General features: G+C 38.2%; 1 protein-coding gene across 4 annotated transcripts in view; it reads left to right on the forward strand.

The window, feature by feature from the left end:
* pfkfb1 (6-phosphofructo-2-kinase/fructose-2,6-biphosphatase 1) overlaps positions 1–14,131 on the forward strand; it is a 15,693-nt gene continuing 1,562 nt past the window's right edge. The window contains exons 1-14 of one of the 4 annotated variants that reach the window (XM_084099262.1): positions 23–144; positions 4,985–5,075; positions 7,776–7,901; positions 9,757–9,853; positions 9,955–10,021; positions 10,190–10,264; positions 10,933–10,989; positions 11,096–11,217; positions 11,351–11,558; positions 13,117–13,263; positions 13,351–13,455; positions 13,533–13,662; positions 13,769–13,831; positions 14,012–14,076. In XM_084099262.1, the coding sequence (XP_083955388.1) occupies positions 5,072–5,075; positions 7,776–7,901; positions 9,757–9,853; positions 9,955–10,021; positions 10,190–10,264; positions 10,933–10,989; positions 11,096–11,217; positions 11,351–11,558; positions 13,117–13,263; positions 13,351–13,455; positions 13,533–13,662; positions 13,769–13,831; positions 14,012–14,076 (1,266 nt within the window). In that variant the 5' untranslated portion in view covers positions 23–144; positions 4,985–5,071. Of the gene's footprint in view, positions 145–4,337; positions 4,548–4,984; positions 5,076–7,775; positions 7,902–9,756; positions 9,854–9,954; positions 10,022–10,189; positions 10,265–10,932; positions 10,990–11,095; positions 11,218–11,350; positions 11,559–13,116; positions 13,264–13,350; positions 13,456–13,532; positions 13,663–13,768; positions 13,832–14,011; positions 14,077–14,131 lie in introns of those variants that run through there. The other 3 variants (XM_084099261.1, XM_084099260.1, XM_084099259.1) reach the window with 3 other exon arrangements.

Consider the following 14,131-nt stretch of genomic DNA (forward strand, 5'->3'; position numbering starts at 1 on the left):
CACAAGCTTCTCTTGCTCAGTTACATTAAAATGAGCGTCTGAAATACATCACACTGCTGGGATCTTCCCGGATCTTCTAGTTTTCGCTAATGATGGACGCGCTTCCAAAGGACTTCCTCAGAAGAACCCGTTGTGACAGTGCCGGTGAGTTCAAAGTATAGTGAATGAATAGTATTGATAGCTTACATACAGCACAAGCTGTCAGAACACTTTTTTTATGTTGATCATTTTAATTTTGGCTTGTGCATTATTTGGTTCTAGTTTGCTACATTGAGCTAAAATTTGCTGGAGAACCAGAAGATACAATTATTAACATGTTTATTTCAGTCACTATGAAGCACATAGCACATGTGGTCACGGTGTAGTATGTGTAATCAAGGAAGCTGTCTCGGGGCAAAGATATCAGATATCAGAGTAAAAGGAAAAAGCAAAGAGGGCACACAGCTGCCTCTTTACTTGTCTGAAAGCTTCCTGAGATTATATTAAGATTGTTTTTGAACCATTCTTAACAGAAAACATACACACTAGAACATAAAGACTTTTAATTTTTAACCCAACTAAAATAAACACATGAAACATTAAAAATAAACTGCAGTCCTGTCCCTATACTTCACTGTTTCTATAAAGGCAAAAAAAAAAAAAAAAAAAAATTCTACAAAATATAACTTATTTGTTATTTTTATTTATAAATATAGCTAAACGTTACTTGGAGACTTTATGGTTGACAATTGTTAGTAGAGCATGTTCATAATTACTGTAATGCACACCAGTACTCTGCTAGGATACATATATTTGTGAACTTGAAGGGAACATTCAGTAGAAATCACTTTCACATGGATTGGTAAAAAAATAACGCAAAAGTGGCTCAGAAAATTAGTTATGAATTAGTTATGAGTAATAAGTGCCACTTTCTTAAATATATTTTGGATCTTGACAGTGCAATAACATTGATACATTTTTAAAGTGAGGAATTCATTGTGACACTTGACATTTATTGTGACTTTATGTGACCTTTAAAACGTGTAACTTTGTAACCTTTGGCTCTCTTGCGGTTAGAAAATAAAACAACATGAGTCTTGTTTAAGAACATTGTTTTTTGATTGTGCTTCGTCTATGTAGGCTATTTCTTTTTGCGGATGAGTGTGATTGAGGCACATGTAATCCGGTATATAGGGCCTGCCCTACATACACATCTTATCAGAGTGTATGGACAAATACACAGCGTAAACAGCGTTTTTTTTTGTTGTTGTTTTTTTCAACAGGTGGTCAGAGGGTTGTCGTTTTAAATGACCCATGGGTAATTTTGGTACAACAAACTTGAAACTTTACACTTTATCCACAACCAGAGCTTTTTTTCTCTGTGTACGCATAATGCGACAGGCATGGGCGACTGTAGCCTATGCAATTTCCAGCGAAATCCGCCCTGACAGCTTTAAAATAAAAGTAAATAATACAGGTTTAAAGGGGACATATCATGCTAAATCCACTTTTTTAGCCCTTAAATGCATTTAGTTGTATATTTGGAGTGTTCAGAAGTACAGAAAATTTGAAATTATTCTCTTCAGGTGCTTTGTTGATATCTTTATATTCTGTTTTGGTCCTATTTTTCAACCTGTTCCGATTTTTCTGTTCTCTATGACGTTTTTTGAATTATTACGTCACAGTATTTGCAGCGGAACTGCCAAATAAGGACATTGACTTCTGGCCCACCACTTCGAGCAATCCGCCATTTTTATTTCTCGCTGCAATTTTGTAGTCCAACTAGAGGTCTCCTGCTACCCGACCCGAGCCCGACGGGTCCCGAAAAATGTGCGGGTTTCGGGTCGGGTTCGGGTTAATGTTTATTGAACAGCCTCGGGTTCGGGTCGGGTTCGGGTTTGTAACTAAGAAAAACTAAATAGGCTAGGCTATATATAGTTTGCGTGCCATGTGCTTTGCCTGCTTGCTGTGTTGTGGTGACCGGCACGCGCGAGAGAGAAAGTTACGTGCGCAGATGTGCAATGTGTGCACTATAGTAGGCTACGCAGACCACAGACACACAGGCTCTCTCTCTCAGTCTGTGGTCTGTGTAGCCTGTATGCACACATTGCACATTGCACATCGAGAAGAAAGCGAAAACATTGCAAAGCGAGAAGAAACCGCTCTGGATGAAATGTGAATTTTAAAACAAATTAAATGAACAACAGCAATAACTTAAATAAAAGTGCTTTAAAAAAAAATTCGTTTGTATATACAAACGAAATGTTTTTTTAAAGCACTTTTATTTAAAATATTATTTTAAAATATTAGCGAGAAGAAACCGCTCTGGATGAAATGTGAATTTTAAAACAAATTAAATGAACAACAGCAATAACTTAAATAACATTTCGTTTGTATATATATATTCAAATATATTTCAAATATATTTATTTTGTGTATGGGAGGGCCGCTGCGCCTACATGTATTTGTTTACCGTTTCAAGCAATCATTAAATACAACATATTGCAAAAATGGTATTTATTTGCTGTGAGAAATAGAGTGGACCTCGGGTTCGGGCTTAACATGTAAATGTAATTGTCGGGTCGGGTCGGGTTAAATGATCGCGGGTACGGGCCGGGTTCGGGCTTCAGTTTGTGCAGACCTCTAAGTCCAAGCTAAAGGATGCAGAAGTTACAAGAGGGTAAGTTAAAATGTTCGGTTGTTGGATGTAGTAACCCACACGCTTCATTACACCGTCTAATGTAGATGAACTGCCGCGCTTGTGACAGGGCCATAGACTGTAAAAAATAGGACAGGGCGCATGTTTAACTGAAAGAACGAGCAGAGAGAGAGACCCCGGTCGCGCGCGCGCGCACTCTCTCTCTTCGGAGCCAGGCGAAAGTGTAAACAAGACTTCACCGTCTCCAAACTAGACGCTGTCTTGCTCTCTCTCCCTCGCACATATTAATCAAAATAAATCGACACGGTGGTAACGTTAAAAGGTCGGAAGACCAAAGTTTCATGTGTAAATACAGTAACACACCATTGCGATACATCCATGAAGACGTTGTTCTGCAGGTTCGTCGTCTTCATTTTTATCTCGCTCCGACTCTGGCTCGAACATGTAAGGCTGGCTGGACAAGTCTTCCGTTGTTGACATTTTGTTAATAACGTGTGAATAAAACGTTTCTGTGCCGCTAGATAATCGTATCTCTGCTATCAAACTACAAAAATGGCCGAACGGGGTGGAGTTGAACCGAGTGTCACCTCTGCAACCTGGAGAGGGGGCGGGGTATGAAGTGTCTCAATTGTATTTAAAGAGACCGCACCAAAACGAGTTGCTCTCAGACGCACATCAGAAAAGGGGTAGAAAAGGGGCCTGTGGAGCTATAATAATGAGGAATTGCAGTTCCGCTTTATATAGACTACAAATGTATGATTTATATGTAAAAAGGAACGATTTAAAAGCATGATATGTCTCCTTTAAGGTGTATTTGGGAAAATACATGATTTGTAAAACTTCAGTCATTACATTACAGTGCATTGATGCCTAATACATTTCTAGCCACATCTGAAGAGCAACCACACATGCATCAGTTATCTGCAGGTAGTGACTGACGTCAACATCCTGTCTGCGTGCTGCACTGCATCACAGCAGCCCCATCTTAAAACATCTTTCCATAAGGCTTTCTGCAGAGGAGGTGTTATTATTAAGGCCATGATATCAAATGACACATGGTGACCAGGAAACAACCTGATATTAGGCACATGCAGAATCAGACATGACCCTTAAATGCGTAAGTCTGTCTGCAGTCTTGCTGATCTTATTTACCACATCCTGATCTATATTTTGAACTATAGGCCTCATTGTGCCACAGTTGGGTGATGCTAAATGGGCCATCATGGATTTGCTAAGAGCAATATTGAAATTCATTTTTAATTTGAAGATAAGTGTTTACAGTGTCTATTTAGAATATACTTTAATGAAGAATAAGATCACAACCTGTAGATCAAAACCAGTATTAAGTTAGAGCTAGTTGGATAAGAAATTGAAACACACACACACACACACACACACACACACACACACACACACACACACACACACTGTGTGTGTGTAATTTATTTTATTTTATTTTTAATAAAATTGTATTGTTTTACTTGAGAACTTTACAAATGAAGACACTATATAATTAAGACTAACCGTGACAGTTTCGAAAATATATACAGGAACATAATGTTTTATTTTTATTTAGGAATGGCTATCACTTTTCTCATGAAGCCAAAAGTGACTGGATCAAAGCCTCCGAACTTCATGGTTAATTAAGTCAATTACCAATGGCAGCCAGGATTCTGTCTCTCCACCATGCCAAACCTGTCTCTCCTCCCAACTGTCCCCGCCTCAGTCAGGTGACCTGAGCAGGAACAGGGTTGATGGGAACCCAGCCATGTGTTCTTAGTTTCTAAACATACAGTCAGCAGTGCAGGGCCCAACGACATGTCGTCCGAGCAGAAGGAGCTCACACAGACACCTCTGCTCAAGATATGGGTGCCATGGATGAGCAGTTCCTTAAGCCAGAGGAGAGGCTGTAAGTGAGGGGATATCTTAATTCACCTGCCTTTCCTTAACTTTTTTGCTATTTGCTTTTTTTCTGTCCTCTAAAATTGTTAGTGTTAAATGCTGTTAACCTCTTGTAGATGATCAACCCAGGTGTTGTGAACTTCAGCCCTGCCTGCTTCCTTTGTCTACATTTGATCACATAGCGTCTTGAAGCTGCACCAAGCAGCAAGTTGTGTTCTTGAGAGCTTTGTTTCTTCAGTTGTGGCGACGGAATGGAAAGGAATATTAAGTGCTGGAGTTGGCTTCAAGGCTATCACCAATGCGATTCCTTGGTTGCTGCTGTGGGATGTTCTTTCAGTAGTTTTTATACATTCAGCCTCTTTTCGCTATCCAAGTCATATGAATAACCCTGCCGTCTCAGTACAATAATAATAATAATAATAATAATATGTTTATTTTTTATAGATTATTAAGGCCATGATATCAAATGACACATGGTGACCAGGAAACAACCTGATATTAGGCACATGCAGAATCAGACATGACCCTTAAATGCGTAAGTCTGTCTGCAGTCTTGCTAATCTTATTTACCACATCCTGATCTATATTTTGAACTGTAAGCCTCATTGTGCCACAGTTGGGTGATGCTAAATGGACCATCATGGATTTGCTAAGAGCAATATTGAAATTCATTTTTAATTTGAAGTGTTTACAGTGTCTTTTAGATTATATTTTTAAACTTTAATGAAGTTAAAATGAAGTTTTATTTTTATACAGATTATTAAGGCCATGATATCAAATGACACATAGTGACCACACTGAGAAAAACAATAAGTAGAATTTACTCAATTTTTATAAGGCAAGTTTTTGCACAAATTTTTTTCAAGTAAATTTCACATTGATGGAAATTAAGTAAATCTACTTAACTAAGCCGAGTAAAATTCACAAAGTGAATAAGTACATATAACTTGGCCTGTTAAATTATATTGAGTAATTTTTACTTACAAATCTGATATAATTAATATAATTAAGTAAAACCACTTGATATTTTAAATACATTTTACTTGTTTTATGCAGTGCTGGTAATTATTTTAAATTAAATTAAATGTTACTCTTATAATGTGACAAAATAATACTGTGACAATGTGCAGTTAAGAGTAATTTATTAAGAAATAAGCATATACAGAAACCTATAATGACAATAATAACAATTCAGTGTGTTCGGTCTCTCTCTTTGTCCCTCTCAACCGGTTTACAGCAACGGAGGCACAAAGGGCTGAATGCATTTGAGAAATATCCTGAAATTAAGAAAAGAGAGAGAGAAAAAAACAATAATCAGTAAACAGCTAATACTTTTAAATTAAAAGTTAATTAATTTGCATTCACATTATTCATTTCATTTAAACCAAATCATTAAAAACATCCTGCATGACCTTACTCTCATAGTCAATTTACACACATTAATGCTAACATGTGACACACAGCAGATATCAAGGCTACGAATTAGGAATTTGGGAGTACGAATTATTGTCATTTACAACGTGGTTACGATTTAGTAAAAGCAGGGACCATTTAATAGATAGTATGCACGATTTAGCAAATGAATGAGGAAATGAATTATATTGTGCACGATGAGGGAACGAGAACCTTCTCACTTAGGCCTATTGTTAATTCGTGGCCAATATTTGTCATCTATAAAGAAAATTGCACACAAAATAAATATTAAACAAAAAGATCATGATTTAAGTGACATATTCATGGTTTTTAGGCGTAATTACTGATAAATCGTGTAAAACGTAAAGTTTAAAACTGAGAAAAAAATATGGCTAACGTCTACAAAGTTAACTCGTCATTAACCCTCTTGAGTCGGCAAAAGCGCCCGCGCGTAGCAGCAAATTAGACTTATACTCCGTCATTTTTGGTCATAAAGATTACAGACTTAAGAAATATGAAAAAATAAACTGTTAAATGTCTACTTTTTCCACTTTCAATCGAAATAAAACATTGTGCTTTTGTAAAATAAAGAAAATAAACAGGGTGCTTTCTGCCTCTGCCTCTCCCTTAACTTTTTTCTGGAGCACGTCTCTAAACTTAAGAACACTAAACTTTGCAAATGTATAGCATGAAGTGATGACAAGACAATCGTTGAATTAATCAAAAAATCATTATAAATCCGTAATATAATGCAGTTTTTTACTGTTGCTTACCTGTCGAGAGCCGTTGGAGTGGAGATTCGAAATCCCTCAATCATCGCGTGTTTTCTTCTTTCTGCGCATGCGCAGATTCCTTTCTTCAAGGACTAAATTTTACTTGATTTTTTTAAATTTGCTTCAAGTACTTAATTAATGCATGTAAATATGCCAGAGAGTCAGAAGTCAATTTCACTTGTCTGTTGGATGTCTAATATTTACAAGTAAAAAATTAGTATATAATTAGGATTTACTTAATATACTAAAGTTTTCATTTTTACAAAATTATTCTTAGCAAAAGATACATGATTTTTCCTGTTTTATTTACTTTGACATAAAATCATTTTTTACAGTGCAGGGAACAACGTCATATTAGGCACATGCAGAATCAGACGCCTTTCAAGAACCCAAAGTTGCATCACAAAATAATACAAACAGTTGACAGACAAAGAGACAAGCAATCTGCTTATTATAACAATCAAACAAGCAGAAAAGCAGATGGAGACAACTAATAACTACAAATAATTAACATGAGAAGTTATATAATCAAAGAAAACATCCATTTCGATAAAGTAAGCATGTAACATAAAAAATTAAAAAGTGTAAGACAGAGAAATAGAGAGGAAAATTATTATTTACTGAGCATGGTGAATACATGAGTTTTAAGTTGAGATCTGGTCTGGAGGCACGAAGATTAGGGGGCAGCTTATTCCATAGCTTAGGGCCTACAACACTAAAAGCCAACCCACAGTAGAGAGTTTATACTTGGGTACGACAAGCAAATTGTCATTACTAGATCTAAGGGCAGGGACATACAAATCAATATAGAATCAACAACAATCTAATGTTGATGGACAGGTTTCAGTGCAGAATTTAATGGGTCCCTGTATGTTCTTTTGATGCTGCCATAAGCTATGCCAGTCCTCTTCTTGTACATCTTTCTATGTACAGGCTATCAAATAAATGTTATATTGACATCATCTTGTGAATGCATATAGAACAATCTCAATCCTTGTGATCGAAACCTTACTCATTCTTTAAAGTCAATGTTTTCTACTGGTCCACAGCTTCACGGCCCCAGTTTACAAACTGTCCTACAATGATTGTGATGGTTGGACTGCCGGCCAGGGGTAAGACCTACATCTCCAAAAAGTTAACCCGGTACCTAAATTGGATTGGAGTCCCAACTCAAGGTGAGTGTATGCATCAGGTAAGTGATCAGCTCTTAATTGCAAGCATTGTTTATGTTTGTAGTACGTATACAGTATAAACAGTGTGGGAAATAATTATTTGATTCCCAGCTGTAAGTTGCCCCACTTACAAAGAAATGAAGGGTCTATAATTTTTATGGTAGGTTTATTTTAACAGATAGAGATAGAATATCAACCAAAAAAACAGATTATATAAAGGTTGTAAATTGATTAGCATTTGATCGAGTGAAATAAGTCCCTGTAAATTGATCCCCTACCAACCAGCAAGAATTCTGCCTCCCACAGATTGGTTATGTGCCCATGTGTAACACAGATTAGTCCTGTCACTTCAAGAAAATACTCCTAATGTCAGCTCGTAATGTGTATAAAAGAAACCTGTCCACAGAATCTGTATCTTCCATTCCATCCTCTCAACCATAATGGGCAATACCAAAGAGCTGTCAAAGGAGATCAGGGACAAGATTGTAGACCTGGACAAGGCTGGAATGTCCTACAAGACCATCAGCGAGAAGCTTGGTGAGAAGGAGACAACTGTTGGTGCCATTATTCGGAAATGGAAGAAATACAAAATAACCATCAATCGCCCTCGGTCTGGAGCTCCATGCAAGATCTCGCCTCATGGGGTACGGATGATCATGAGAAAGGTGCGGGATCAGCCCAGAACTACACAAGAGGAGCTTGTTAATGATCTCAAGGCAGTTGGGACCACAGTCACCAAGCAAACAATTGGTAACACACTAACGCCGCAATGGATTGAAATCCTGCTGCACCCGCAAGGTCGCCCTGCTCAAGAAGGCACATGTAGAAGAAGGCAAATGTTTGCCAATAAACATTTAATGACTCAGAGAAGGATTGGGAGAAAGTGGTGTGGTCAGATGAGACCAGAGTTTAGCTCTTTGGCATCAACTCAACTTGTCGTGTTTGGAGGAAGAGAAATGCTGACTATGACCCCAAGAACACCATCCCTACAATCAAGCACGGAGGTGGAAACATCATGCTCTGGGGCTGTTTCTCTTTTAAGGGTACAGGACGACTTCACCGTATTGAGGGGCTGATGGACAAGACCATGTACCGTCAAATCTTGTACAAGAACCTCCTTCCCTTAGCCAGAACACTGAAGATGGGTTGTAGATGGGACTTCCAGCATGACAATGACCCAAAACATACCACCAAGGCAACAAAGTAGTGGCTCAAGAAGAAGCACATTAAGGTCTTGGAGTGGCCTAGCCAGTCTCCTGTCCTTAATCCTATAGAAAATCTGTGGAGGGAGCTGAAACCTCGAGTTGCAAAGCGACAGCAAAGAAACCTTAAGGATTTTGATAGGGTCTGTAAAGAGGAATGGACCAAAATCCCTTCTGAGATGTGTGCACACCTGATGACCAACTACAAGAAACGTCTTACCTCTGTGCTTGCCAACAAAGGTTTCTCCACAAGTACTAAGGCATGTTTTGCTTGGGGATCAATACTTATTTCACTCACTGAAATGCAAATCAATTTATAACCTATATATAATGTGTTTTTGGTTGATATTCTGTCTCTATCCGTTAAAATAAACCTACCATAAAAATTCTAGACCCGTAATTTCTTTGGAAGTGCCAAAATCACTTTGAACTTACAAAATCAGCAGGGGATCAAATTATTATTTCCCCCACTGTAGATATATATTAAAATAATAATCTTAATTGTACTCTCAATGGCAAGCATTGTTTGTTAATTATTAAATTATTTGCTGATATAATGTTTAGCATTATTTTGATTTAATAAACACATAGTGTGTGTGTTTACATTATAAATTGTTTGCTAACAAACTATTTTTATTGTTCTGTTGTATGCAAAGTCTTTAACTTAGGTCAGTATCGCAGAGAGGCTGTGCAGACATACAAGAACTATGAATTTTTTCGTCCGGACAATGAGGAGGCCATGAAAATCCGCAGGTAAAATACATTTAAGATGACTATAACTTCTAAATATGTTTGAACTCAATGTGAGAACTGAATTTGTCTTTTGTAACTATGTATTTCCATCATGTGTTCAGAGCCTGTGCCTCAAGTGCTATGAAGGACATTGCCAATTACTTTGCTAAGGAGCAGGGACAAGTAGCAGTGAGTCAAGAATGTAATGGATAACAGTTATGCTGTCTGTCCAAGCTATTAATAACCCAGTACAATTAAGATTATTATTCCTGGATTAGTTTGGAATTCTTCACAGTTATTAAGGGGGTCAACAAATTCTTAAAATGTAAATCAATCTCTGACAAATCCTCTTCACAGGTATTTGATGCTACCAATACCACGAGGGAGAGAAGAGGCGTCATCATCAGTTTTGCAAAGGAGAAGGGCTACAAGGCAGGTGCAGCAGGGTTTTACTTTTATTCAACAGTCTGCTTTATTAAAGTCTCCCTCTTCTACACATTGTATTCAGTATGGTGATTTGTGGGATGTTACCTCAAAATGGTAACTTTCCAAGATATTTAATAAATATTTTTTATAAATTAAGGTATTTATTAATGTAAAATGCTTAAACCAGAGCCATTGCCCAAGGGGGAGCCTCATAGATAAAAATGTGACAGGATCCTGATGGGGAGACGAGTCCATTCTGTTTGAATGGAAGTCAATGAAGTAGATGCCTCAGTATGCCGAATAAACCATTTAATTGTGGTAACAGCTTTTTGTCACATAAACCGACTGCCTGCCCACTAATCTTAAACATTGTTTATATTAAATATTAATTCTGGAGTGAGCTATATTTGGATTACTGAAAATAGCTGGTTTATAAGCGAGGCCATGGATGGTTTCACGTCAGGGATGATTTGTTTCATCGCATATTTAGTTCAATTGTATCAGTGATCGACAGGCGTAAATCTGACTCTTTCGGGGTTTTTTGTCTTGAAAGCAGTTCATTGACATGAAAGAATAAATCATTATGAAAACAGTTAAACTACTGTCACACTTTAATATTTTGTAAAATTGTCGTTTTTAGCAACCAACATTTCATAAGAAATGTTTATGTCCAGGTGTTTTTCATTGAGTCGATTTGTGACGACCCTGAAATCATTGAGGCAAATATAATGGTAAGATTGTTTTATTAAACCATTTATAATGTGAAACTATTAAAAATGTTTTAAATAGCATAACATTATTATTTGCTTGTTTGTTTTATTTGATGTATTATGACAGCAAGTAAAATTAAGCAGCCCGGATTATGAAAACTACGACAAAGAGGAAGCACTGGTGGACTTCCTGAAACGTATTGATTGCTACAAAATGTCCTATGTCTCCCTGGATGAGGAAAAGGACAGGTACACTGCTGCCAAAGTCTCTAATTTAATATGATGTTATTGTACATAACTTCCAACTATTACATGCAATATTACAAATATTTCTTATTTTACTGACTTAACTCCTTTAAACTTCCTCCCCTCTGTTTCATAGGCACCTCTCCTTCATTAAGATCTTTAATGTGGGATCCAGATACCTCGTAAACCGGGTCCAAGATCACATGCAGAGTCGTATTGTGTATTACCTCATGAACATCCACGTCACTCCACGATCCATCTATCTGAGCCGCCATGGAGAAAGTGAGCTCAACCTGCTGGGACGAATCGGTGGAGACTCAGGTCTCTCCTCACAGGGCCTAAAGGTGATTTATATCAGTGGTTCCCAAAGTGTGGGGCCCGCCCCTAAAGGGGGGCGCGACGTTACCATTGGGGGGGCGCGAGTGAAAAGCTGAGAGGGAAAATTATGTTTGGTTATTCTGGTTAATGCCAATTTTTGTATTTTGCCTTAATTGTCACTAGGGGGCGATCACAGTTTTAAAAGCTGATATAGCCGTTGTTTCAACATACAAAATAATAATAGCAGCTAGCAAAACTTTTCAGAGTGTAGAAAATAAGATGGATCATTGGCTGATTCGTAAAAATATAATCGTTGATTCTACGCCTAAAATAACTGGAGCAAACACAGGTGAACCGAAATCTAACAATGACACACCGAGGCTGGAGGAGGCAGAACCTGTGGAGGCAGATCCAAGGCAGATCGAAAGACCCGTGGGAACTGTGCATAGCCTGGCGGGGGGGCCAGTGAAAGTGCGAGGGAAACGCAAGCATTCGCAGGCCCACTTAAATTCAGCAAAGCGGAGGAGATATCAAGACGATTACATTCGGTATGGATTTACGTGTCTCCAGGTTGATGGGGATGCACGTCCACAATGTGTAATGTGTACGGAGGTACTAGCAAATGACAGTTTGAAGCCGGGGAAAATGAAGAGACATTTACACACCAAACACCCAACACACATTGATAAAACAATCGATTTTTTCCGTCGCAAAGAGCAAGATTTGCGTGGTCAAAAGCAAGTATTGACTACACAGACTACAACAACTAGCAAACTCCAGGCTGCATCTTATGAAGTTTCATACCTCATTGCAAAATCTAAGAAGCCACACACAATTGGTGAGACGCTCATTCTCCCTGCAGCAATAGCCATGTGTCAAGCTATGGATAATGAAAAAATAGCGAGTCAGCTTAAACAGGTCCCACTGTCAGATAACACCGTTGCCCGACGAATAGATGACATGGCAAACGACATAAAGATTCAGCTTATTGATCGTATAAAAAAATCCGGAAAATTTTCCCTACAACTTGATGAATCGACAGATATATCAAATGCAGCACAGCTGCTCATATGCGAGATGTGACCCATATGTATAGGGGGGGCCCGAGGCAAAAAGTTTGGGAACCTCTGATTTAGATAATAAACTAAACATAAAATCTCAGTTTACACCTCAAAGTGTCAAAGTGTACCAATTTTAATGGTAAACTGTTACGTCCACATTAACCACATTTTTGTTTCGAAATGCCACACTAGCAAAGTTGCTTTTCCACACTGAAACGTCTAAACGCTTAAATCATCGTACTGTGCATGTGTAAGGGTGGGACAACTTGTCACCTGGCTGTCACTCACATGAAATCAATTCCCCATGGTCAAAATCAAGTCCCGCCCTACATTCTTTCTTGTTCAAGAAGCCGTTTTACTCTGATATACATTTCAAAAGGAAAGGAAAGAATATCGCAACTTCTCCTGCAGACTGTAAATATTTTACTTCTAGCATAAAAAGCCATGTATTTTTTGTGACTTGATTCGAACCTTCCTTAAACACAAAGATGTAGATTAGAATTGCATCTATCTTGTTGCTCAGTATGCTAGGGCCCTCTCCGAGTTCATCAGGGGTCAATCCATCAAGGACCTGAAGGTGTGGACCAGCCACATGAGAAGGACCATACAGACAGCAGAGGCACTGGGCGTCCCGTATGAACAGTGGAAGGCGTTGAATGAAATCGATGCGGTAAGCTAGTGATGCTCTGAATTAAAGTTGTATGCACAATTGCACATGAAATGCATATGTAACAGAGTTAAATCTGGACATTTTAAGGGTGTATGTGAGGAGATGACGTATGAGGAAATTCAGGCAACCAATCCAGAAGAGTTTGCCTTAAGAGACCAGGACAAGTACCGCTACCGATATCCAAAGGGTGAAGTGAGTTCTGTCCACAACAAAAAAGAGTTTGTATGTGGAAATATATAGGGAAAAATGCCATTTTCTGTGTTCTGCAGTCATATGAAGACCTGGTGCACCGTCTAGAGCCAGTCATAATGGAGCTTGAGAGACAAGAGAATGTGCTGGTCATCTGCCACCAGGCAGTCATGCGTTGTCTACTGGCCTACTTTCTGGACAAAAATGCAGGTCTAAACCAAAAGCAACCGGCCACTGCTGTCACAGACTATGAAACGCAATTGGTCACTTTGATAGCATCATCTGTGCCAATTATACATCTCTGATTTCTCCACAGATGATCTACCATATCTAAAGTGTCCTCTGCATACTGTTCTCAAACTGACTCCAATAGCTTATGGTGAGTCGGTATAGTTATGACTTTATTTCAAACATAATTTGGTGTCCTGTTATGTCTTAAAGGTATGATTTTCCCTCATTACAAATGACTTAAATTATTCTGTACCCTATTCATGGAAAGTGCTGCACATACTTTTGAGCAATAAATACTGTCATGTGTTATTTTATGCCCTCCTTGCAGGATGCAAAGTGGAATCCTTCTATTTGAACATCCAAGCAGTGAACACTCACAGGGACAAACCCACAGTAAGTCATGAAACCCTATGGAATGATGATTTTTAAACTCTGATGAATGTCTAAA

This window comes from Abramis brama (assembly GCF_963993115.1).
Source record: "Abramis brama genome assembly, chromosome: 22".
Classification (NCBI taxonomy): Eukaryota; Metazoa; Chordata; class Actinopteri; order Cypriniformes; family Leuciscidae; genus Abramis; species Abramis brama.